Source organism: Corvus hawaiiensis, chromosome 12 (genome assembly GCF_020740725.1).
Source record: "Corvus hawaiiensis isolate bCorHaw1 chromosome 12, bCorHaw1.pri.cur, whole genome shotgun sequence".
Taxonomy (NCBI): domain Eukaryota; kingdom Metazoa; phylum Chordata; class Aves; order Passeriformes; family Corvidae; genus Corvus; species Corvus hawaiiensis.
In genome coordinates this window covers 183,336-210,011 of record NC_063224.1, presented here as the reverse complement: position 1 = coordinate 210,011, position 26,676 = coordinate 183,336, and the positions used below count along the sequence as shown (strand labels likewise).

General features: G+C 41.8%; 1 protein-coding gene across 2 annotated transcripts; it reads left to right on the top strand.

Moving 5' to 3' along the window:
• The first annotated feature begins 41 nt into the window (after nt 1-41).
• On the top strand, nt 42-26,676 carry ADAT1 (adenosine deaminase tRNA specific 1). 2 transcript variants are annotated; one of them, XM_048316400.1, is made up of 10 exons: nt 42-384; nt 687-878; nt 1,649-1,717; nt 3,430-3,484; nt 4,256-4,383; nt 5,923-6,541; nt 10,434-10,579; nt 12,840-12,939; nt 17,604-17,690; nt 25,674-26,676. In XM_048316400.1, exons 2-10 carry the CDS (start codon nt 710-712, stop codon nt 25,804-25,806), a joined length of 1,506 nt encoding a protein of 501 aa, XP_048172357.1. In that variant the 5' UTR covers nt 42-384; nt 687-709; the 3' UTR covers nt 25,807-26,676. The 2 variants fall into 2 exon arrangements, with proteins under 2 accessions (XP_048172357.1, XP_048172358.1); XM_048316401.1 differs by lacking the exons at nt 3,430-3,484; nt 4,256-4,383.

Below are 26,676 nucleotides of genomic sequence, written 5' to 3'. Positions count from 1 at the left end.
CGCGAGAAGCAGCTGCGCGTGCGCGGGCACTGGGGCGCTCTGCGGGCGGTGCGGCCGCGGGGCTTTGGTTGTCGCCGCCCCTCCTGGCGAGGAGCAGCCGCACCGCGGGGCTTTGGTTGTCGCCGCCCCTCCTGGCGAGGAGCAGCCGCACCGCGGGGCTTTGGTTGTCGCCGCCCCTCCTGGCGAGGAGCAGCCGCACCGCGGGGCTTTGGTTGTCGCCGCCCCTCCTGGCGAGGAGCAGCGGCGCCGTTGGCCCGGCGGGCGGGGAGGGGCCTGCAGGGACTGCTGCCGGGGTGGCGGCAAGTGCGCCCGAGCGCGGGCTGCTTCGGGTCTCTCGGCAAGGTGGAGGCCTCGAAAGGAGGCGGGTGGTGCCAGTTGCCTCAGGTGTGCTGCAGAGACCGCACCGGCACGGCGGCGTGATGCATGCGTTTGATTGCTACATAGTGGGAGCCTTGGGAACCTAGCAGCCCCACCTGCTGCTGCCCTTAAGGGTTTTAGCGTTGCTTCTTTATTTCTTGCGATTCGGAAAAAGTTATTTTCTATAAGTAGTCTTGAAAGGGGTGATGCAGTTTAGGTCTTGGTTATTGGAGTCTGGTGCAGGAAAGTGTCATGCAGAACAAGACGGTAGGGTTTGAAGAGATGGGGGTTTTTATTCAATTGTTGTGATGGAATCCAATTCTATGTAGAGCCTGCACTTGCATCAAGAGCCATGTGGTCAGCTGATGAAATCGCTGGGCTATGTTACCTGCATTATAGGACCAGACTTCCTAAGCAGGGGAAACCAGATCCAAACAGAGAATGGACTTCCCTGGCAGCTGTTGTCAAAGTGGAATCTGCAGCCCAAATAGAGGGTCTTGTTAGTCCAGGAAACTTGCAGGGTAAGCATGAGTTGTGGGAATAGGGGTGGGAGGGAAGGGAGGGGGAGAGGAGGTTCTTGATGCTTTCCTTTTATTTCCTTTTTTTAAAGATGCCTTTAAAAAAAACAGACACCCCTTCCTATTCCATTTCAGTCTCCACCCAAATTCATTACTCTTTGTGATTGTAAAAGCTTTCACAACTTCTCTCTGGAAAGAGGTGGTTTTAGTGAAATGCTGTTCTTCCCAGACTGTAAATAAGACAATGAAAGCCTGCATTTGGCTGTTCAATATGTGGTGAAAGTCTAGGCAAGACCTGAATTCCTAATATAAACTCTTGAAAAAGCATGCTTAATTTGATAGAATCCTAGAAAGGTTTGCTCTCCTTTAACAGGTTGTGTTACTGCATTTTGCATTTGTGTTAGTTTGTCATCATCTTCTTTTCCCTTAGTGGCACTTCAGTGTTGTCAGGCAGATTGTATCCCGTATACATTATCTCTTGTGTGCCTGAGGAATACTATGGCAGTGTCTGCTGTATGCTGTCTGGCATATCAAGCCTGTGTTAGCATTCCTTCTGTGCAATCATAGACTTTTCCTAACACTGGTGCTTCTGCCTACTGTATTCAGTTCTTGAGCTGATACTGTTTCCTTTCTGTAATGCTGTAATGTATGGTCCGCCTTCCCTTCTACTCAATATTCTGTGTGTTGTCATACCAGAATGACCGTATGAGAGCAGTGCTTCTGGCAATAGTTAGAGGTGATAGTTTTTTCAGTTATCATTGTTTCTTTTTCAGTAACTAAGGAAGTTGTTGCTATGGGAACTGGAACAAAATGTATTGGCCAAAACAAAATGCGAAAAACTGGTAAGTATGGTGTAAAATTCAAGAACCCAAGGCTACCTATGCTACCTTCTTTCTTGCTGGTATCATAGAATCAATTAAGATGTCCAAGGCATTCTGCTCAGATGTGTTCTGGATTGAAGCCAGAAGTGTAAGGCAGACCTTCCTTCATCAGGGAGACAGGAGCTCAGGCAGCCACAGTGGCTGCCCTGAAGGTTTGCTGCACTTGCTGCCTTGAAGGTGAACGAACTTTTTATGTGTGGTATTGTGTAGTTTAGGCCCTGCGTCTGCATGCTCAAAGACTTCATAACTAAAAGCAAACAAAACATAAGCAAAGTAATTGTGCTTTGGTTACCTGTTGGAGTCTGGTTTTGTTGGGGTCTGATGCAAGAGGTACCACTGCTGGTACTAACCAACAGGAAGGTACTAATCGGGCTTTTCTTCCTTACTGCATGTTTTGCAACTAGATTGTTTTAAGTGTTTGTACAATAAATGTATGGGATAGATATGTGACTTCTCACAACTACCATTTCTTACTGTGTATTGTAGGAGACTTTCCTTGCTCTGTGTGTCCATTTTTAAATTCATGATGTGTCTGTCTCCTCGGCTAGGACAGGGAAGAAGCCATAGTAATGATGAATGTGGAAAAGTGGCTAAGGGGGAAAAGTGTTCATGCACATGTAGGTACAGGGCTTTCTACCCTCTTTAGACTTCAGAGGAGGACTAGACTGAGATATGAGAAAGGGTTTTGCCTGTGTCTGGTTTAGACTACTTCATGTTCTCTATAATGTCCTTCATTTTGAAATAAATTAGAGGAGCAGAAGAGAAGAAACTGGATTCTGTGTCTTAGATTTTTTTGGATGTTTCTTGTGATTTCGCCATCTCCAAAGAGTTTTAGTACAGACATTTTTCTGACTGATTTAGGAAAACGATGATTAAACTGTTGTGCTGTTTACAATCTCGATATTAAGGGTCAAAGTAGAAAAGTGACTAGGAAAAAGTAATGCTAGTTTGTTTTGCCATTGTTTGTCTTCAGTGATGTCAAATTTAGAAAATATTCTCCTCTCATGATAACATTTATTTTTAAATTAACTTGGTGGTAGGCCATGTTAATGGTTATCTGTTAGATCACTTCTAAACTTTTAAAACTGGTAAAGATGATTTCTATCACCTGGCCTTTTACCCCTGAAATAAAAGATGATCTACAGCTCCTGTTCCTTTACATACCGCAATAGGCAGATACTGTAGGAAAGCTGCAGATGAAATATGTAAACTTAGTAATATCAGAATGGATTTTTGTTTGCAGGAAAAATGGTTTAAATTGTAGGACATAGTTCAAAAAGAAACTGCAGCCAAAAGCTTAAGAAACACTTGAAATTTTCTGGCAGAACTTTTTTTGAGAATATCAAGATTTACCCTTGAAAACAAAAGTCAGGAAGATTTTGAAGGACGGTAGTGTTTTTTCAACTCAAAGGGTTTCCAATATGGGAAGAGTTAAAATTTGGTATTCAAACAAGTCTCTGACTTGCTGTAGACTGAGTACTTTTATCCTTCATTGGTGTAGGCTGTTGACCTCCTTTTGTGGTGATTGGAAGTTTAACTACCTTGCAATACTCTAAAACCAATGGTGAACCTTCAGATACTAACAACTGTGGAGAACTGGCCTGTGTCAAATTCTATTTGCTTTGTCTTCTTTTTAGTAATGATTTAGTATTCACATTTGGGTTTTGCTTTAGGAGACATTCTGAATGACAGCCATGCTGAAATTGTGGCCAAGAGGAGCTTCCAGAGGTGAGGCGTGAATGAAGTTTACTCAGTGCTGTAACAGTGCTGTTACTCAATGCTACCTGAGGTTTTTGTGATGCAAATCGTTTTGACCTATTGCTGAAATAGCCAAATTTTGCAGCTTCAGATATGAGAATGTAGTGAAAGACTGCATTACTTCTGCGTAGGCAACACTTCTTTTCCTGTTGTCAGCAGGATTTTAGCCTAATTTTTATACTTCTAGGTAGTGTTAAGGCCCTTTCACAAAAGCTTGCCTCTTCCTTGTTCTTGTAGAGCCTCTGTATGAAGAATTAGGATCTGATTTCATGTGGCATCAATGCAGATCTGATGACTACTAGTCAGGGATAGAATTTTTGCTCTTTCTCACATACCAGTCCTCTTGTTTACATGGGATAAACTGGTTCAGGGAACTGAGCCAGGAGAACGGTAATTCTGCAGAAATTAGTACATTTCTTGCAATTTGATACACTAAACTGAATCTTGCAGGATCAGATGGGTTGCAGAGTTGGTAAAAACACAGACAGTGGGGGGAGAGTACCTTATCTATACAGTCTGAGACAGTTAACTCCATGAATCCAACCCTGTGAGGTCTATTATTAAAGTTGCAATGATATGTTTACATTTGTTATGTTGGATGCCATCTCTCTGTAAAAGCATAACTGGCTCCTGATAGACTCCCATCAAGAAAGAACAGGCACTAGAGGGCATCTAAGTTTTGTTGTGTTCTCATGCATCAAAAATGAAGTAAATGTTTCATGAAAACTTTCTACCTAACAGGTATCTTCTCCATCAGTTGTGGCTTGCAGCTTCCCATCAGCAGTGTATCTTTAGTCCAGGAACTGAAACTGGGAAATGGAAACTCAAACCAAATGTCGTATTTATTTTCTTCTCCAGTCATACCCCGTGTGAGTATGCTGGAGTGAACCAATTACATTGCTCTCACTTGCAGAATCTTTTCTGCCTCTTGTCTTTCTTTAGTCTCTCTTTGGTCTGCACTGAGAATGAGGCAGTAATTCATGTTACCAATACGTGCCCAAAGATGTACTTGACTGGTCCTCCACAGATAGATTTGGCATTTTGTCTCACTGGATGTGATTCATGAGAACTCAGTAAATCTAATGTACTGCTCACTATGTAGTGGAATGTTTCACTTTAAACAATAATGGCTACTATTTCCTTTTCCAGAGAATAACATACTTGTCAGAGGTCCTGTCATACTGCCTGGTTGTTTTGCTTTAAACATTATCTCCTTGGGTTAAAATTTTAATGAAAAGTTCTGACATTTACCTCCGTTCCTAAAAACAACCACAGAAAAGATACCCCGCATCCAGCCGACAGCAACCCCCAACCCCGTGAAACAAAGAAAAAAAACCCAAACAAGCACTAAAAAACCCCCAAACCAACAAGCAAACAAAAAAAGCCAAAACCAAGCAAAAAAGAAAAACGGGGGAGTAGAGCCAACACTGACTTACACAAAACCCCTCAGCAAACCAAAACCACACTCCTGAAAAACAGGACAAAAAAATCCCATTCATGAAGCATCACTAGCTCCCCAACACAAAACTTCTTAGGGAATGTAATGAAACTTCTGTCACGGAAAACATTCTTTGTGTGTTTAAAAAAACCAGCACCACAAAGATGAAAATCTGTTGACTGAATGAATGTAGCCTCTTGGTCTACCAATGTATTGGGCATCTTGATGTTACCATGTTCTCTCAGTGGTGTGTTTTTCAACTGCTAGTCTGTTCCAGAGCAAAGGAGTCTTAAGAACTCTCAAAATATGCCTCATCAATAGTACTTCATAGAGTGAGTTAGTTGCTCATACATTTTCATGAGTTCGAGTGCATTGCTGGAATATGCAATGTTATTTTTCTTCATTAGTGCATTTGAGATTAGAAATTACATCTTCAAATTTATTAGTGAGAATAATTTCATGACTTTCTCACATTGTGAGAAATTTCTCACATAAATCACCTGGCCTGTCAGGCTTGCTTTGCTTTGAACTGAGGTTCAGAATTTTGGTTCTGAGCTTGTTTCAGTGATACAGATTAAAGTTTTCACCCTTACTTGACAGATGATTCTTTCATTATTCTTTTGAGGTTTGTATTGTTTAGTTAGATCAGGCTAGTTTTCCCGTGAGTCTTCAGCACTGCTTGTAGTCTGTCAAATGCCTTTGTTAGCTTCTACTTTTTTTATAGGTTGTAAATTTTCTTTCTTGATTATTTCTTGCATAGAATGCAAAATGAAGCATATATTGGCTCAAATTTCAGTGAGATTTGATTCAGCATTGCACAGGACAATTTTGTTTCAAAAATGTGCTCTCATAGTTAAGTTTTCCTGAGTGAAGATCTGTGGAAGCTACTAGTAGTTGTAATATTACTGGTATGATGTATTCCAGTCACAAGATGTGGTTTTGGCCAATTTTGTTATTTCTTTTATTCTAGGTGGAGATGCTTCTATTTTTCCAATCAGTGAACCGGAGAACCAGCTTTCTAAGCCGGTGACTGGAGGTCATGCAGGTGGACAATCAGCAGAATGTAGGAGTAACCATAATCACTTGTGTCCAGAAGATAAAAGGAAATCAGGGAAAATGGCAAGTAGTCATATACTCAAGAGAATGAAAACTTATGATGGTGGTTGTTTTTCCATAATCACTGAAGACCTGGCTGTTCAGCATGAATCTGTGAAACGACAAGGCAACACAAGTCAAAAGAGCTGTGAACGTTCTGCAGACATGCAAACAGCTAATAAGGAGACTGGCTTAGTGAGACCAAAGTTAGTAGATGTTCATAGAACTGGAGCAAAATGTATACCTGGAGAGCTGGGTGATGCCCGAACACCTGGGTTAGGGTACCACTCTGTGGGATTATTACGAGTGAAGCCAGGTCGAGGAGACAGAACATGCTCTATGTCCTGCAGTGATAAACTGGCTCGCTGGAATGTTTTAGGGTGTCAAGGAGCTCTTCTGATGCATTTTCTGCAGTATCCAGTGTATCTGTCAGCAGTTATAGTGGGGAAGTGTCCATATAGCCAAGAAGCTATGAGGAGAGCAGTTATTGAAAGGTAAGTGCTCTCCTCAGATGGTGTGTATGGAGACAGTGAGTTTTGGAAGACAATGTGTGTCATACAAATACTAGAACTTTAATAAGCTTTTGATAATGTGTTGTAGGGGGTTTGGTTTGTAACCGGGCGGAAACACCAATTTAGTGTAGTGGTTTGGTCCAAAATACTCATTACTGTTTACCTTCTGTGAGATAAGAATTAGGAGAAAAGCAGAGCAGGCACTAAACTTGAAAGAATATAAAGAAGTTTATTAACAGACCTAAAAGAAGAAAAAAATCATACCACACCTTCAGAACACTTCTACTCCCCCCCCACCTTTCTCCCTTCTCCCAGTGACAATGTAAAAAGACAACCCTTGAGATGTTCAGTCTGTTAGCACTTCCATAATAACCTTGTTCAGTCCATTTAGGAAGAGGAGTCTCTCTTGCCCATGCTATGAAAACCTTATCACAATGAGACAGCCGCCCGGGTTGGTTCTCTGCTCGCATGTGAGTCCCTTCCCACGACTTGCAGCTTTTCCCACAACTGCTTTTGAGGGTCCATTCTTGAATTACTGGAGTACAATTTTAAGGTTGAGCCATTCCGAAACAGAAGTTCTCTTCACCCATGTCTGGGAGCATTTCATCTCTAAGAACAGAGGCCCTCCTCCTTCCCTGGGAGCAAAGGGTCCTCCTCATCTTCATCTCTAGGACTATCTCTGGGAGCATCTCTAGGAACTGAGGTCTTCTCCTTTTCCATTTGGAGCAAAAGTCCTCATCGCTTCCATCTCTCCGTGTTCAAATTTCTCATTAAATTACAGCTGCTTCAGCATCTGCCTGTCTCAGCGCAGGTGCTTTTGCTCTCAAGTACAAGTTGAATGCTCCACCCCCATGCCTTCATGAAATTACGAGTACTCTGATACATCATAGCTTTACAACAGAATTTCAGCTTTAAGCATCTCCTCTTTCTCTTCCCTCAGGTTTTCAGCTCTTCACAGCACTAAAAGGATTGTTCTCACCTAGGCCTTGCAGCTGGAATTTCGCTTATCGCTGTTGCTCACATGATCTTTTGCCGGACAGCAGGGCAGCTTCAGCTGAATCTTGGCCGCACTGGAGAGGGAGGGGAGGGGAGCCGAGCCGCTCCAGCTGCCCACAGCAGGGCTGGGGGGGGGGGGGGGGGGTGTTCCGCGGGTGGAACAGGGCCCATCAGCTCCAGGATGGCCGTGGCCCGGCCTGGCCCGAGCAGGGCCTGGGCTGGGCCCGCCGGTCCCCACACGGGGCTTGCAGCCACCTGTTCCAGTGCCGGAAACGAGAGAGAGCTCTGCCCAGGGTTTGTCTGTTCTTAAGTGTGGATCACAGCGGCAGTCACAATTTTAAGTGGCTTAAAAAATTGTCCATATTCTAACTGGCCAGCTGATAGGTTCTGTCAGATTACAGAGGAAGCTGTAAGCACCCCTTTGCAAGAACATCACTTCCGAGACTATGCTTTGCTAACCCATGACATGTCTTGTAAGATCCCGATAGAGAATCTGTTGAAGTGTGAGCTGGATGAGCAGACACGTGGATTGTAAACTACCTGAATGACTGGGCCCAGAAGGTAGTGGTCTTTGGGCAAAGTGTAATTAAAGGTGTAAGTAGCCATGTACCCCAGGGATCAATACTAGGTCAAACTTGTTTAATATCTTCATTAATCAGTCATCTGGATGATGGTGCAGTGTGTATGCCCAGACAGTTTGCTGAAGACTCAAGAGTGAGGAGTGGGTGATAGGCCAGAGCATTGTGCTGCCATCCAGACAGACCTCAACAGGCTGGAGAAAAGTAGAAACTTTATGAAGTTCAGCAAGGGGAAGTGAAAACCTGCATCTGAGGAAGAACAGTCTCGTGCACCGATATGTGCTGGGGGCTGCCCAGTTGGAAAGCAGCTTCACAGAAAAGGACTAGGGGTTCCTGCTAGACCTGAAGTTGAAAATGAGGCAGCAGTGTGCTCTAGCAACAAAGAAGGCTAATGGTGTCCTGGGCCACTTCAGGCAAACTATTGCAGCAGGTCCAGGGAGATGATTCTTCCCCTGGATTGACACTGGTTAGGCCACATTTGAAAGGCTGTGTCTAGTTCTGGGCTTCTCAGTACAAGAGGGACGTGGCCATCCTGGAGAGAGTCCAGCAAAGGGTCTCGAAGATGCATAATGGATTTTTAGCACCTCTCATATGCGGAGAGCTGGGATTACTCAGCCTGGCTGAGAAGGCTTGTGAAGAAGGCTGGAGAAGAGAAGGCTTGTGGGGATCTTACCAATTTGTATACATACCTGAAGGGAGGTGGCAGACAAAATGGAGCCAGGCTGTTTTCAGTGGTGTTGGTGATAGGACAAGAGGCAGTGGGCACAACTGAAGCACAGGAGGTTCCCCTGGAACATCAGGAAACAGGTTTTTTGCTCTGAGGGTGATGGAGCTCACTGGCAGAGGTTGCCCAGAGAGGTTGTGGAGTCTCCCATCTTTGAGTTACTCAAAAGCCATCTGGACACTGTCCTGAGCAGGTGGCTGTAGGTGGCCCAGCTGGAGCAGGGGTGGTTGGACCAGATGACTTCCAAGAGGTCCCTTCCCACCTCAGCTGTTTTCTGATTTATTGAAGTGATTCAGGACACCTGGTGTGTGACAGCTTGTACTGGTCAGCTGGAAGAAGACAGTTGTGTTGCACTGGAGAGGCAAAGCTTATATGCATTTTCATGGTGGTAAAAGTTTGTCTACTTCTTTAACCTCAGTTACATCCAAGATCTGATCTTTCTCCCTGCTGTGAGTAGTAGAGCTCTTGTAACACAACCTGTCACCTCAGGGAGATGTATGTGAGAGATGAAGTACACTGCTGCAAAATGAGGAAAGTCATCTGTTGTGCACTGGCCTTCTTTCTCCTCAGATTCTTCAGTTGATGAAAACTATCCCAGCAACAAGGATAGGAGGTGGATATTTTTCTTACTGGGGAGGCTAAATCACTAGAGACGAGTAGAGCAGTAGACAAGAGTAAGTGGATTTGGGCAGAGTGAAGGGAAAGGAGAGCAAGAAGAAAACAGGGAGCGCAACCATTCTTTTTAAGTGGCAGTTACTAGACCAGTTCATATGAAAGGTTTGACTTTGTTTAGTAATTCCTTTTGTCTGTACCCCTGCATCCTTCTAGGATGATTATTAAAGAGGTAATAAGTCTGTTAATGGAGAAGCTCTAGTTACATACGCGGTGGAGCTTTCTGTATAATCCCTTCCTCATTCTGTAACGCGTAGCAAGAATTTGCCTAGCCTTGTTAGGCTTAGTGCAGTCAGGCACTTTTTCAGACTATTGCATCTGACAGTATGAATCTCAGTCTTAATTCCTGCTCTGTGTAAATGTTACGGTGATTAAACACATGCCGTTTTTTCCTCGTATGGTCCTAATGTCATTCAGCATGCAACGGTAATTTAAGGTAACAAAGATAAGATTATACATAGAACTGTACATATGTTTTGTGTGTTTATAGGCTTTGATTATAAACCTTTAGGTTCATAAAACAGTTGCTGATGTAATGCAGTTGGCTATGTAAATACTTTATGATTTTTATTTTTCTTTGTGACTGCAGAATTATATTGCAGTTTTTGTCCTGCATACGTCATTGAATATAATAATAATATTTTTAAAAACCAATTCATTGTAGTTTTTTTAAGATGGACAAGGTCTTAATAAACTAATGTGGCTTTGTTTATTTTTTTTAACAAATGCTTTTCTGAAGGGAAAAATGCCTTAAAACCTCCTTGTCTCACCTGTATAACTCATGTTCAATTCAGTTTTAATGTAAAAGAAATTTATTTTAGATAATGAAGGGAAATGGTGCAAAATAGTCTTGTTTGGGAAGAACAGACTGAAAATCACTTGCATTTTTCCATGTTTACTTCAGGTGTCAGCACATCTCATCTTTACCAGGTGGTTTTCTCACTCAGGAGGTTAAGCTGCTGCAATCAGATCTTCAATTTGAACATAGCCGTCAGGCAATTCAGGAAGTTCAAACTAACAGCAAAACAAAACTTGTTCCTTGTAGCGCAGGTGAGTTATTTTGGCCTAGTTGCGTAACTGTGTGCAAAAGTCCAGATATAAATGAAGTGGGTTTGGTTGTTTGGAATGGAACATCATTCCTTGCCAGTATACTAGTGGCAAAGTATGAAAAGCAAGAAATTATTATCAGGTCATAACTTAATTGTTAATAATTAATAAAATTTGTCTCAGCCTCTAGTTTCCAGTAGGGAGTTTTCAGACTGAATAAGCACTTGGCTGATGCCATTAAGAATTTATAATCTAAACACAGAAAACAACCAGGGGAAACAAAAGTTTAGTACAAGAAGAAAACAAAAGACTTTATTTCAGTTGGTTTTGCATTCTCCTTGGTAATGAACAAAAGACTTGCCATGCTGAGTCATGTTTGTAATTGCTCCAAAAATCTGTGAATGAAGAAAGAATACAGAGTAGTATAGTGTACAAGTTGAATTGATAGATATTTCGGGCATGGCATTTTTTGTCGTGGTGATGAATGAATATTTAAACCCCAATGTGATTTAGCAACGTGATCTCATTTGGGAAAAAAAAAAGGAACTGCCACTCTATGTGTATGGCTAAGCAGTTTCTTTAAACTTGGACATGCCTGCCTTCTGCTGTTGCATACTTCCCATTCTGAACCAGAACTGGAAGTTTTTCCATTACAATAGAGCTAATGGTAAGAAAGAATGGAGACAAAGGGTTCCTTAATGGAATTCACATTCATTAAACTGGAGTTATTTACAAGTGGAGGGAAGGAAAATACTTAAATTCTGTGAGATAGGAAGGAAATTTTATCATTGAAAAATAGTGCCAGTTAAGTTAGCAAAAAAGGCCTGAAAGCAGCTGTGACTAAATTCAGTGTATGCCTTTCTTTTTGTACACTTCTCAGGTCGTTCCTTTAAGTAAAGATGAATGATGCCTTAGCAAGCTTTTTTTGTGGCAGGTGGTTTCATTCCTTGAAGGAGTGAAAATCAGGGGAAATTGTAAATTTAGGGCTGTTACACAGAGTATTGAAAGATGCTTGATAGGAACATTGCAGCTGTTATTTTAAGAAAATATGTGTTCTGTTTAGTGTTTTGAAGTTTGAGATAATTATGAGAAAGTGAAAGAACAGAAAATGTTTTAATTTTTAAGTAACGTTGTATCTGCTTATCAGAATCTGATATCCTCTAACCAGGTGATATTTAGATATTTCACATATGGAGGGTTTAATACCGGTCGTAAGGATCTAATGTTATTTCATGTTACACAGGATTGTAATTTAGTAGAGTGATACAGCATTGTACTTAAATCACAGTGTAAGTACAATTGGCACGTAGCAGAGTACAACAAATGCAGCATACAGCTGAATTGTAATACAAGGGCAAGTAATTACATAAGCAGTCTTTGAGCATCTTGAATAACAAGATGGTCTTTAGAGTGAATGCATGTGCAACTGTTTTGCCTGTTAGGAAGACAGAGAAGAGGGAGAATTTAGGAAACAGAAGTTGTCTTGTAGTAGAAGTTGAAGAACCTGCTGTTACGCTGTGGAGGGACAGATTGGACATGTCAGTTTCTGTTGACATGCTGCTGATGCTTTGCTCATTACTTAGAAATTGTAAGGTGTTGTATGCAGAGTTTCAACATTAAGAAGTTTACAGTCTGAGATGGTTTCAAAGTTCCCAGACTTGAGATAGAGTTTAAGGCTGTTGGCACTTGCTGTCTCTTTCAAAAAATTGGTTTTGACTACTAGCTAATAATGTTTTTCAAGTAAAATCTACACGTATTTGATGTATGTCAGTTATCAAACATGAAACTGCTTAGAGTACACAATAAAATAATAGCAGACAATAGCAGACAATAAATTAAGAAGGAAAACATAGAGTGACTGGTGCAAGTCGTTTAGAGCAGTATTTCACAATCTGATGTGAAAATAAGCCATATAACTTGGAAATTTCTTCATGCTTAGTCCGGACAGGATGCACAAAAGAAAGTAGCATTCCCCTAAGAAATGGAGAATTACAGAGCTGGAGGCCAGCTGTTTAGAGGCATGGACTGTTAAATGATCTAATTAAGATGAAAGCCCTGTGTGTGTGTGCGCATGTGTGTGTTTTCATTTTTTTAAATTAAACATTCTTTTAGGTACTGGAATTCTGACCCTAGAAAACCATGGTCCTCTTTCTAGTTTGAATTATTTTGGGGAGCAATACATGAACATACAGAATGAAAGGAACTGTTAGGTTCTGCTTTTGTGATAAGAGCATCTCCCTTGTTCGTAACGATATCTCTACAGCTATCAGTTGGAGTGCAGTCCCTGAGCAACCGCTGGATGTGACCTCAGACGGCTTCCGCCAGGGAACAACAAAGAAGGGGATTGGAAGCCATCAGAGCAGGTGTGAGAGTGTTGTAATTTCTGGACACATGTTTTATTCGTTAGCTTACATGCCTTTGTCAGCTCGTGTGATGTGGTCAGAGTGGGAGGAAATACAGTGAGTAGTGAAGAAGGGGGAAGGTAAAGACCAGGAGAAAAGGAAGAGTTGCCATGTAAGGCAGAGAGGCCAGTTGGAATAATGAAAGTTAAATGAGAATTAACAAGTTTATCCTATTTCTTTGTCACTGTTGAGAGCATTGTAGATAAAGGTGGTGAGGGACTGTGATCAGTTTTTATTAAAAGGATGTTTACTGTTGAAGGAAACAGAATTTTTGCTTTGCATTTTTTTTGGTTGACAACTGTGAGGGAAATGTGTGCATTGCAAGTTCTCTTTCTAGAGATTTCTTTTTCTTTAATAGTCGAGCCAGCTGACGTGGATGTATGATCATTAGAAGTGTTGCTTTGAAACATGACTTTCTGCCATAAAGTTTGAAAATGTGTTGAAATGCTGTCAGCACATTCCTATCATGAACATGTCACTTTTCCAACTGTCATCTTGGCACTGTGCTCTTAAAGAAATCCTCTATCAACAATCATAGTTTAAAGAAATAGTTGCGCACTTTTCTTGAGGTTGAGAGGAATTGCTCATAAGCATCTGCAGACTTCTCCATTTCTCCATCTCTATGTTATCCTCATTTTAGGTGAGGTGGCCAAAATTATCATTGTTCTGTGGAAATTCAGCTTGAGGATTGGTGTTTGTGTTCTAGTTGTTAGCTGATTATACTACAAATTTGTCAATGGTCATATTGTTCATGTTTCCCAGACTTTTTGGGAGGATGATGACAATCCTGACAAGGGGTGAATAGCATAATAAGTACAGCTTAGACAGTTCTTGTGGAGAATTTATTCATATGCCTGCAAGTTGCACATTCTGAGCTTCTTGAAGTTATGCCTGATTTGACTGAAGTTTATCCTGGTATATCCTAGTATTTCCAAATTTTCAGTGGAAAGAAAAGGACCAGGAACTTGGTGGTTTATGACCGGTATTGGTGTCTGGGGTATGGCTAACACAGGTGACCTAGGTGACTTAGTTCATCTTTTAAGACAGGCTCTGTGTGCACTGTACAATATTTATTCTCAATATGCAGTAGGTAAGTATTCCAGAAGACATGTGAAAGATCAAACAAACCCGCTAACCCCTTTTTCTCAGTTAGTTACATAGTATTTGTGCATCAGCTCTAAAACTTGAGAGCCATCTGCTAGCTGACAACTAGCACAAAAGTGTAAGAACTCAGTTATTGTTAAAAGATCCTCCTCTCAACATGTGCTTGAAATTCACTGAAACTTTAAAAAGTTATTAGCGCCTACAAGACCGTGTGATTACAAATGTCTCGTTTCCTTAGGAAATCAGGATTAAAAACAACGTCAAGGAACAAGTAAACTATTTACACTTACGAGATAAACAGTCACAAAAGGAACTTTTATAATGAAAATAAGGAATTTACAGCCTTATTGACAGTGGTAGTGCTTAATAATAAACAAGACTTGTATTTCTACATTCTTTTTCCTCTCCAAGAGTCTCAGGGTGATTGCTGGGAAGTGTTGTTTGAGGTTTTCTTCCCCCTTTCAATATGTTAGATAACACTAAATACCAAGGAAGGTAAAACTGACTGACTAAAAGGAATTTGTAGGTAAATAATCTGGTATGTGCTTTTGTTAATGCTTAATTAACTAAACTGCCAAAAACTACAATACGAACCTTTGACAGATTAACTCGAATATTAAATTTTAGAGCGTCTTTGCATGCCATCATCACCAATGGAGCTCAGCAGGGCTCTGTTTTAGGGCCAGTGCTTTTCAGCATCCTAATAAATGACTTGGATGCAGGACTCGAAGGTACACTAAGTTTGCTAGTGACACTAAATTGGGAGGAGCTGCTGACTCCCTTGGAAGAAGACAGGCCCTGCAGAAAGACCTCGACAAATTACAGGGTTGGGCAATCACCAACCATACGGAGTTTAACGAAGACAAATGCCAGTTTCTGCACGTGGCACAGGGGTGACCCTGCATGTATGGACAGACTGGGGAGCAAGAGGCTGGAAAGCAGGGCCATGGAAAGGGATCTAGAGGTCCTGGTTGATGGCAGGTTGGATATGAGTCAGCAGTGCCCTGGCAACCAGGAGGGCCACTCGCATCCTGGGGGCATCAGACCCAGCATTGCTGGCCAGGTGAAGGAGGGGATTGTCCTGCTCTGCCCTGCACTGGTATGGCCTCACCTCCTGGGGACAGGTTTGGGGACTGGAATATAAGAAGATGATAAAGCTCTAAGTGTCCAAAGGCGAGGCCATCAGGATGATGAAGGGTCTGGAGGGGAAGCCCTGCAGGGAGCAGCTGAGGTCACTTGGTTTGTTCAGCCTGGAGAAGAGAAGACTGAGGGGAGACCACACAGCAGGCTACAACTCCCTTGTGAGGTGACACGCAGGAGCAGGCACTGTTCTCTGCTCTCTGGCAGCCAGTGATAGGACCCAAGGGAATGGCTGGAGCTGTGTCAGGGGAGGCTTAGGCTGAGTATTAGGAAAAGGTTCTTCACCCAGAGGATGGTTGGGTGCTGGAACAGGCTCCCCAGGGCAGTGGTCACAGTGGTCCAAGTTCTAGGAGCATTTGGACAATGCTCTCAGGCACATGCTGGGATTTTTGGGGTTTTCCTGAGCCAGGAGTTGGACTCAATGATCCTTGTGGAGACTCTATAATTCTATGCCATTTTTGATGTTCTTAAAATACATGGTAGCAACATAGCAAGATTTTTTTTTTGGTCGGTGTTGTTTTCAGTGCTTCTGGAGAATCAGCTTGCACTTGTTGGAGAACTGAATCAGTCCTTGTTAAGTATGCAAAGATAAATAAATAGAGGAAATAGCTGGGCCATTTAAAACCAAACTACCCTTTATAAACAATGATTCTGGTTGCCATCTCTTTGGGGAAATAGAAGGGCTCAAAGCTGAGAGATGTATGTAGTATCTTCTAAAGATTTTTCAAACTTTGACTCACTTTATTTTTTGATGAGCCTCTTTGCATTTAACTGCCCTGCAGCTGTTGCTGAATGTGTCCTCACCACCATCGTGAAAAGGACAGCATTGTTCCAGATATTTCTGCTGCTTCTTTTATTTGTTTTGAATAATACAGAATTTAACAGGTTTTTTTCCATGTCATATGGGAAGGTGACATGTTCATGTTAGGAGTGTGCTGCCAGCATTTCAACACATTTTCAAACTTTAAAGCAGAAAGTCATGTTTCAAAGGCTTCAAAAAAGCCTTTGGAGTCCTGTGCTTGTTTGATCTGTTCTGGGACTAGTCCTTTTGGCTAAATGTTACTGCAGTTGTGAGCTGATGACAGTGCAGTTGCATGCAGATAACAGTGTGATATTAAAATGTTCTTTCTGCAAACTGGTGAGTGCTGGCTGGGAGAATGGGGGCAATGCAGCTCTTTGTCAATATAACATAAAACTAAAGGAAAAGGCAGGTGGACAGCTTGGATGGGATAGGAAAAGTTAAACAATAGGGAAGTTTTTACATTCTTTGAGAAGTGAACGTAATGCTTTCTGTCAAAAACCTTTAGTTGGGATGTACTGCTGTGAGCTGTAAGGTGGAGTGAATTTATGATTTTTTTCTTTCATCAGAATTTCTGTAAGAAATGAGACAACTCTTAAAAAGATTAATTTATTGAAAACAGAAAAACTGAAAAATTACAGAAATCAGAAAAACATAAAAATTTGGGATCCTATGGCTCAGTAGATGGTATGGCCCAGGAGCGCAGGGATACGAGATCTTCTGGCTGAGACAGCACTAGACCTCAGGTAGAGAAAAAGAACTTGCAGTGCTGGGCTGACTTTAAAAAAATTACTAAAAGCCCCTTAAAAGGGGTAAGGCTTTTAATGCCCAGCACCGATGTCTCCCACAGCTAGTCTGGAGAGAGCAAGAGGGGAAGAGAGAAGAGGGGAAGAGAAAAAGAGACCCCGCCTCTCCGCTTCGTCCTTTTTATAGTTTTTGCTCTGCCCCCAGTCTGCCCACAGCCCGCCCCTTCGGTCCAAGGTGATTGGTGCTTTCCCTTTGATGGATCATCTCCGTCCACCAATGGCTCATCGTTGTCAAGGGGGGGATGGTATCAGTTTGAGATAAGGGAATATAATACTTTCATTAAAATTCAGGTATTCAGGTTGCCACGGGACTTGCCTGCAGAGTAATGGCTCTGTAGCTAAAAATAGCTGCTGGCTATTAAGACTGGGTGGGGTTTTGGCCTTGGAATCAGAATGCAAGTGAAACACCTACAAAAAGTATTAAAATACATCCAACACACCTCAAAACACTTGTAAAAGTATACAGTAAACACAGGAAAGGTAACTCTTATGGTGTATAGGTGGTTTGAAGTTTGAGAAGGGGCAAGTTTGTGATTTTTAACTGGGAAAATTTTAACTGGGAAAGGTGCAACTCTATTAATAAACTACTTTAAACAAATGAAAACACTGATAATGGAACTGGATTTTTGTACCTGGGCTGATGGGTTAATTGTAACATTCAATTTAAAAATAATTAACTCAAAATTAATTAATTAAAGCACTTAATATGCAAAGACCAAGCACAAATAGGGATTTCACGTATGACAATTTCTAATTTTAAAATTTTTTTATATCAGATCCAAGATCTGTAAAGTGGAACTCTTCCATCAATTCCAAAAGCTGGTGACAAGTATTTCACGAGAGGATCTACCGGACACTCTACGGTAAAGACATTATGATTGCATTTAGAAGAGTGAGTTTATCTTAATGAAACGGAAGAATACTGTGATGATACAGTATCTGCTCATGAATCTCATTTTAGATAAGTCCATAGTTAAACTTTCATGCTTGAAAAATGTGGAAAGAGACACAAAATGAGGAAGTAGTATCTTTTTTGAAAACATGAGCTATTGGATAGCTGCCTGCAGCTCTCTACCCTTCGTGGTATTCAAACCCGGCATCCCAAAATTGTCGTGAAGTTACTGATATCTAGTTGGTGGTCAGTAATTCTATCAAATGCCACTTCTTTGATTCACAAGAAGGAAGTAGAGTAAAAGTAGAAGTTAGAGTAAAAAAAACTTTTCTTCTGTTTTTTTTTTAAGTCTAGACTAAAATCAGTTTTCATCATAGTGTATGGTGGAGTAAGAGCTAGTAAGGTGAGATAGTTATAGGGCTCTTTCTGCAATGCATTTGTTGCATAAGCAGAGACTTTCTGGAAAGAAAGCAGCTTTTGACTGAGGAAGCCATAGTTGGAATTTTCCTTTACGTTACTAAAACCAAGTTTGGTTTATCAGACTTGAGTTAATTACTTGCAGTAATCATCCAGTCTGGCATAGCATTAGGTGCATTATGTATTTGCTGGTATACCATAAAGTAAAGCATAGTTTCACATGTACAGAAATGTAGTTCTCTTTGGCTTAGATTCTGGGAGATGTAGAAGGTTCCAAATCCATTGCCACAGAAGGTTTGTTGTATTTTAGGCTTACTTCCAGATACAATTTCACCAGCTTTAGGATGCAGTTATCCCAACTCTTGAGCCAGTTTAACTGCTTGTAGCTGCTGATGGGGATGGTCCCACAGCAGTTCTCTGCTGCTACTGGCTGTAGATTACTCTTTTCTCCCTTGTATCAGTAGCACTTCTCCAATCTCATGATGAGCCGGTTCAGCTAGGTAATGTGGCTGAAAACAATTTCCTTGTATTCTGTATTTTCTCTCGGACTAATGAATTTAATTGGCTCATGGAAATCTAAAACAGATGAAACCCATGCAAAGGAAGTAGGAGGCATATGTGACTGGAAGCATTGGAGGTAGGCCATTTCAGCCTTTCACGGTACCAAGACAGTAGACCTGGATCTTTAATGGATCTTGCTTGCTTTTGAGTTTTGTTGAATTAAAGATTGCCGTTACCTTCTGTGTCTGTAGAAGTGTCTCCTAACTGGTTCAAAGTTTTGATGTCAACATGAACCATGCTATTGCTGAGATGCTTTCAACTGATTCTATAAGTAGATACACTTTGTCCTTAAATGAGTTTTACATGTAAAAATTTTAGCCTGTTTTGGGTGGGAGTTTGTCCTCAGTTGTTTAGCCATCATAATTTCCTCAAAGCAGATTGTGAACTTGTGCATTTTTGGGTAGGTGACTCATTATGCTGATCATGTGCTGCTTACATAAAGTCACTTCACCTCAGGGCTTTTCTAGACCATTGGCTTTGTCATTTCCTTTGACTTTTTTGTCCTCTACTGTTTTTCTGTCTGGGCTTCTCCTGACAAAGTCCAGCTGATTCACAGATGTGGCATTGTTTTTATGCTGCACAAACTCTATCTATACAGTAGAGGTGCTAGTTCACTAGTCAGCTTGTGCAGCTGATTGCCTTTGAAGTCTTTGTTTTTTCTCCACTTAAAAAGCAAAATTAAGAAGTGTCTTTGTGTTGCTGTTTCCTTCATCTTCCCTTTTCCTTTCTACACAGTATTCTGATATTTTCATTTTTCTTTCCCCCTTGGAGTCTGAGTTTGAGTGAACTTCAGATAAGAAATCCTACACTCTCAAATTATTTCCTCTAAACTTCTGTGTATTTAACTATTACCTGGTTTTGTATTTTCTTCACATTCAAATGTATCTTATCTCTTACCACAAATGGTTGGCTCTAAAGCTGTGCTGTCACCCAGTTTCCTTTTTCCACTTTGACCCTAAGAGACCTTGACTCTTCTAGTCCACTTCTGTGTCTCTTGCCTCCCATCTTTTCTGCTCCCATCAAGGAAAACTCATTCTTGTAGTACTTCCAAATTTGCTGAACAGCTTGTTTTGTAGTTATAGGGTACATTAGGACAAGGGTTACTCTTCACGTAACCCTGCCTTCATCTACTGTTGTCTACTGTCAGACTAGGAACTGGGGAATTTAAAACTTTGCATGGAACTGATTCTGATGTTCTTTTGTTTTCTTTTTTATTTGTGTGTATATCTAAAGCTGCTTCTCCTGCTTTTTGTGACTTTCTTATTCATTCTTCATTTCTCTCTAGAGGATCAGTGTGGGTGCTGTTAAATTTGAACAGGTAGACAGCCTGCTGGGGCCAGAACTTTGCTGGCTCTTCTAAAAGGCAAGTTTAGGTATTTATAGTAGTATAGCTTATCTAAGATGTTAAACATGACATTCATCGATTTGGGTTTTTTTCAGGATTTAGTTTATTTGCTTTCACATGAGACTGAGAAGGAGGTGCTGTTTGGCTGCCATGAGCTATTTCACCAAGAACCAGATAGTACTGTATTATGCTGTCCCACCTTCTTTCTTCCTTTGCAATAATTTTTATGATCTGTCTTCCGTGCCTTACGTAAATTCTCACTCATCTCTCCAGGTAGACTAACTCAAATGTTGTTTATTTATTACCTCTTACTGCCACCTCTCATACCTAATTTTCTTCTGTTGATTCCCTCTCACATATTATCGTTTTGACATTACTGGTGCATAAATCCATCTCTTTTTTTTCTTTTCATGTTTTCCATGCTCTCTGCCAAGGGAATGGTGACACACCATTGGACAGCATTGTGCTATTGCTAATCTGAATTGTTATGCAAAATCCCCTGCAGTATTGGTTGCAGATCACTTGATGGTAATGTGGCAGAGGAGGTTTTTTGCATTAATCGGGTTTTTTTCCCTGCTGTTAGGAGAAAAGCCTTAATCATCACGTGGGGAAGTGAAAAGCTTCTTTTGTCATACGGTGGCATCCACCCTAGACAGTCTCCAGGCATTGCTGTTTGTACAAGATGTGACTGGCTGTATGGCCCTTTGAATCTAAGGGAGACTTTGTAAAAATAAACCTGCCCTTTCTCACTGGGCTTATTAAATGAATGACTAATCCTCTTTTCTCTTAAATTGTAGTCAGGAGCCATCACAATTAAGATTGTACTATTAGTCTTCCTTCCTTCTCAGTTTGCAGTATGGAGGATTCCAGTTCCAGTGACACCTAATTGAAGACGGGGTGGGCTGCTATACAGAGGAGGGCAAGGGCTTTCAGATGGCTCCAAGAGTTTATGTAGGCTAAAGTATAGAACCTTCACTTGTGCTTCACACTTAAGACTGTTTGCCCATGAGAAACAAAAGGTGACTGCTAAATATTTCCTGCTGGTGTGACTGAGGAATTGTTGGTCTAATGAAAGTAACTGTCATTGGGAGCAGTGGTGGTGCAGTTTCACTGCTGTTTTCCAATTAAAAGCAACCACAACACAATACAAACACATTTGGCAAGAATTTTGTAGCAATTTTCTAGTCCCTTTTCAGTTTTCTGTTTAAAGTTTGTACATTAAACAATTCCTGTGATGATCCTACTGCTGCATAGAGGTCTGTGGGACACTGAAAATCTTTTATGTATTGCACATCACAGATGTTTGTTAGGTCTTTGCCAGAATGAAGAGCCTTTTATAAAATAGCATTTTCTGTGCATGAAAATATTTTGTCATCATAGTTATCTCAAGACTTAATTTTTTTAATTACTCTTTCGAGCTTCAGCATCTTTTCCTCTGTGTGATTCAGTTTTTCCACATCTTAGATGACATTGGCAAAAGCCGCAAAGCTCATTTTCCAATTTTTCAGTAATGTTTTGAAAATCTGGTCTCCTAAGCTAGAATGCAGCAATGCAGTAACAATCTTCCAAATACTGCAGAACCTCGAATTACTGTAAAAAAACTTGCTGTATTTGTGTGGAGCTCACTCTTTGAGTTAGCTCACTCTGTCACTTGTTCTTTATCTTCTTCAGGTTGGTGTCAGTTATTTGCCTGCAATAACTGCATTTTATCTGCAGCGTTGAAGATACATAATCAGAAGAATATAATCAGCCCATGTCTGGTTTCCTTGGTCCCCTTATTATATTATGGGTTCACAACAGATTTTTATATAGTGAAGATCTGTGATCTTTTGCTCTCTTAGATGTGATTCATCAGTTTTTGTATGAGTAATGTTTTGGTTGATTCCTTATGCTTATGTCAATAATGTGTCTGAAATCTCAAAAGTACATTATGGGTTGAATGTAGATGTTTGAAACTGAATATAGAGTTAAAAGCAGGGTTTGTTAGTGAGAAGGAAGTACTGTTGCAATGCATTGCTTTTCTTTGCAGGCTGCCTTGCTTGTGAGCCCATTCCTGCTCAGCCTTGCATATGGTTGAGCACGAATGTTTTCAAGCATAATGGTGATTTGTGTGAGGCATTTTCCAGGAGTGTAATGCCTTTCCGAATGGAGTCTCATGTCTCTGGCACACAGCTGTCAGAATCATTGTCTCTCTCTTGCACAGTAGTGTAGGGGCAAGATTGAAATAGTAAAGGGAAATATAGAAGAAATGTGGTCAGGAAGACCTGGATGGACTGGAGATCCTATGACTGTATTGAACTTTGCCTAGGGCAGCAAACTAGTGTTTGCTTCTGCCAAAAAAAGTCACAGGTTCTTCATTACTAATGCTGAGAGCCTAATGGCCCAACTAAATCTGAGATACAGTCAAACCACATGAGGTTTTTATGCAGACACAGTGTTACTGGAATTTGAAAGCATTTTTCCCATATATATGTTGAAAATTCCTCAGAAGCTTAATGCAGAAATTGAGCATGAATTACATAAATCTGTTTGATTTTGTCAGCTTCTTGAGGAAGCTGTTTAAAATACTGCTTTGTGTTGCATGCACTGTTAAATCACTGTACTGACATTGTCTGCTTGAAGAATGAAATGCCAAGAGGCTGCGGTCACCTGCTTGCGGAGCTGCTATAGTGTGGTGAACATCCTGAGCTGCTCCCGTCTATCCTGCCTTTTTCCTAGCTATATTTTTCTTACTGTCTACTGTAAGAGTTTCCAAACAAAGGTCGATTGGAATAATGAAGGGTAGAAAAACCCCTTATGTGTTTTACTTAAATCGAATCAGACTGATGGATATGAGTTGAAGAGCCGTTGATATGACAGCAGATTCAGGAAAAAGAGCAACATTTAGCAAGGAAGAAAAGAAAATCAGGTGGGGGGGAGGTGAAGGTGTCATGGTTTAACACTGGCCAAATGCCAGGCACCCATGAAAGTTGCTCACTTGCCCTCCCCTGCTACAGCTGGGCAGAGGAGAGAAAAATTTCATGAAGGCTTCATGAGTTGAGATAAGGACTGGGAAAAATCACTCCAAGGGCAAAACAGGCTCGACTTAGGGGTACAAAGTGAATTTATTACTAACGAAGTCAGAGGAGGATAATGAGTAAAATAAGCCCTTAAAAACACCTTTTCTTCCCCCAACCCCTCCCTCCTTCCCACCAACAGTTCAGGGAGACAGGGCATGGGGGTTTTGGTCAGTTTGTCACCCAAGATTTCTTCCACTGCTCAGGGAGAGGAGTCGTTCCTCTGTGAGACCATGGGGTCCCTCCCACGGGGGACGGTTCGCCGTGAACTCCTCCAGCCTGGTTCCAATCTCACGAGCAGCAGTCCTCCCAAAACTGCTGCAACGTGAGTCCGTCCCATGGGCACACAGTCCTCCCAAAACTGCTGCAGCATGGGTCACTCTTCCACAGCGTTCAATCCTCCAAGGACAGGCTGCTGCAGCCTGGGAGCAGGGCCCCCTCTCTCCACCGGGTCTCCCACTGGATCACAGCCTCCTCCAGGCATCCACCTGCTCTGGTGTGGGCACCTCCCCCACAGGCTGCGGGTGGATCTCTGGATCCCCAGGGGCTGCAGGTGGATCTCTGCATCCCCCATGGATCCCCAGGGGCTGCGGGTGGATCTCTGCATCCCCCATGGATCCTCATGGGCTGCGGGTGGATCTCTGCATCCCCCATGGATCCCCAGGGGCTGCGGGTGGACCTCTGCATCCCCCGTGGATCCCCATGGGCTGCAGGGGCACAGCTGCTTCACCGTGGTCTTCACCACGGCCTGCAGAGGCATCTTGGCTCTGGGCCTGGAGCACCTCCTCCTCCTCCTTCTTCACTGACCTTGGTCTCGCCACGTTGTTTCCCTCGCATGTTCTCACCTCCTCCTCTTCTCTGGCTAGAAAAAAAGAACCTGTGCCCCACTGTGTCTTGATTTTCTTCTTAAATATGTTCTCACAGAGGCATTACCATCCTCTTTAATTGGCCCAGCCTTGGCCAGCAGCATGTCCATCTTCAGAGCCATCAGGGGTTGGCTTTGCCAGACATGGCAGAAGCTTCCAGCAGCTTCTCACAGAAGCCACCTCTGTGGTTCCCCCACTACCAAAAACCACACCGTGCAAAAGCTACACCAGTAGTTTGTACTGTGTTTGAGATACATGAGTACCTGGGACAGGAAGTGCTTGCCTATGGTAAGGTTTTGGGACCGGTTGCAGTGGATTGGCTTGGACCCTTCTTGGACCTGGTTGTTTCCCAAATGTGGCTTGGGCAGATAGTTGCTGGTCTTTTGCCTGTTGAGTGATGCTCCTAAACTATGATCCACTACTGATAATGGGGTTCCATGACCATTCCACTGGCCAGGTGGGGGAGAGTTCTAGAAGGACTCTTACATGGGACTTTTGAGAGCAGCTCAGAGGTTAGTTTCAGAGAGTATGATTAATGTGAAAGAGGTGGAGAAAGCAAAATGGATTGGCTGTGACAAGAGTGCAGGGCAGGTTTTTTAAGAGAGTATATATCTCCATATTCAGCAATGGCATAGACAGGTTCTTCACTCTTGCACATTCCTGAACACAGGGTTTGAAGGATAGAAAATACAGCTTGCTTTGCATGTCACAGTGTTTTAGAAACAAATTTATAGCAGAATGCTGAGTGCCTCCAACACAGCTTCTGATGGTCTGCTGTTACGGCGGAGCTGTGGGGGTTTTTTGGGGGTGATGAGTGATCATAATTGCCTTTGAGCATGAAAGTGTGTTTTAGAAGTTAGTGCAGTGGTTCTCAGACCTCTCAGATTAGGGTTCCTGTAGTAGTTTGGCTCTTCCTCTTTCTTGGTGAAGGTCATGTTTCCTATGATCTTCCCCTCATATTGGGTTTAATGTATAAACACTGCATACCACATGTGGCTGGCATGTTTTGGCAAAGGGAAATGAGAGAGGTTGGAAACGGAATGCAAGGAAAGGAAAAAAATCTTGATGAAATTGTCTTAGAGGCACTTGTGTTCAGATACTCTAGACTTGAACTTCCCTATTTTGAAAATCATTGGTATAATGTGCTCATAGAGTGACCAATTGTTCTGCTGAGATTGTGGGGAGTAGTTGCTACTTGAGGAAGGGGAATAACACCAAAACTGTTGAGTCTCTTTTGCTTTAGGGAAAGAAAAGAGATTATTTTCTCCTTTGTCTCATTCTTCCCCATTAGTTTTGTCTTGGAAAAGAAAAACTGTCCAGTTAATTTTGTCCTTTTCCCTTCCAGCCAGTTTTCTAGCACGCTAAGGCTACTTCCACCCAATTCAAAGCACCCATAGCAACCTTCTCAGCTTTGCTTCAGCAGTTTTTGCTATCATGGAGGTTTTCCGTAACCTGTGGTCATGCAGTCAAACACAGACATTTCTAATGCTAGAAGAGTTGTTTTGCTTCCTTTTGTATGATTGATGACGATGTCTAGCTTTAGAGTCTGGGCGTCTCCAAGTCTCCATAGAAGAGAATTTCACTAAGTAGCATGAAAGGGTTCATAGGAGATCATCAGGTTCTTAGGTGTTTGATTTCTTTTTTCATTTTGTGACCTCATATTCAATAGGATCATAGAATTGTTTTCATTTTTGTGCATTTTCTGTCAGGATGAAGACTCTGAAAACCTACTGGGACTACAAGGAAGCTGCACTAAATTATCAAGAAGCCTGGAGAGTGCTGCGTAGCCAAGCTCTGCTGGGTTGGGTCAAGAATGCCAAGGAATACCTGCACTTCACATGAGAATCCATGTGACTATGTGAATCCAGGAATAAGCTCTGGTCCACAGCAGACACCTCTGCAGTTCAAGAGCCAGAAAAAGACGCCCTCTGGTTTATGTGCTGTAAAGAGACGGGAGTGAAAAGGAAAGCAATTTAGAGAATACCTTATTTTGGCTGAGTTGAAGCCCCCTTTTTATTAAAATATAGAAAAGGATCATTGCTGACTCAAAATTCTGAGCTGCATGAAACAATATGCCTCCAAAAGAAAGGAAGCAGTGACGTGCTATCCTTGTATCTGAGGATATGATCTACCAGCCATAGTCATTGCAGCGAAAGTAATGTCAACTGAAATTGAAGCAATCCTGTGGAAAATTTTAGTGCTGCTTTTTTCTTCCACCTCTCATAATGTTGTGGTTGTTTTTCTGTTGCTGGGACAACCCTAATGTATAGTAAGTAAGACTTTTATAGCTCTTGGCTCTTCTTGTCTGGTGCCTGGAAGAATTTTCTGTGTCCCCCCAGCCCCATTGCTTCTAATTGGAAATACTAGTTCTGTTAAAGTGTCATTTTCTTCTGGGAATCCTTCACATATGCTGCTATTTACTAAACATAGCCACAGACACTGCCGCAGCAGAAGCAAAAGCACCGGGTACAAGTCTGTGTCGCATAGTACTACTTATTGGTATCCTGTGCATCTCAATTTCAGGACTTTGCCAGATAACCTTTCAACTGCTTTGCTTATGTAGGCAGAAAAGAGAACTCCTGAATTACTTGGTTCAAACTGGCCAATCCTGTGTAATTACACACAAACATTTACCTATTTTTCAGTGTTTCAAGCACTGTCCATCTCCGTGCCCCTCTGTGGGAAGTGTCAATTAAAAGCAGAAATGCCTCA

Coding starts and splice junctions, on each gene's coding strand:
- ADAT1 (XM_048316400.1), top strand. CDS start 710: ATGTGGTCAGCTGATGAAATCGCTGGGCTATGTTACCTGCATTATAGG. Junction 879..1,648: donor TAGTCCAGGAAACTTGCAGG/GTAAGCATGAGT, acceptor TTTCTTTTTCAG/TAACTAAGGAAGTTGTTGCT. Junction 3,485..4,255: donor GCCAAGAGGAGCTTCCAGAG/GTGAGGCGTGAA, acceptor TCTACCTAACAG/GTATCTTCTCCATCAGTTGT.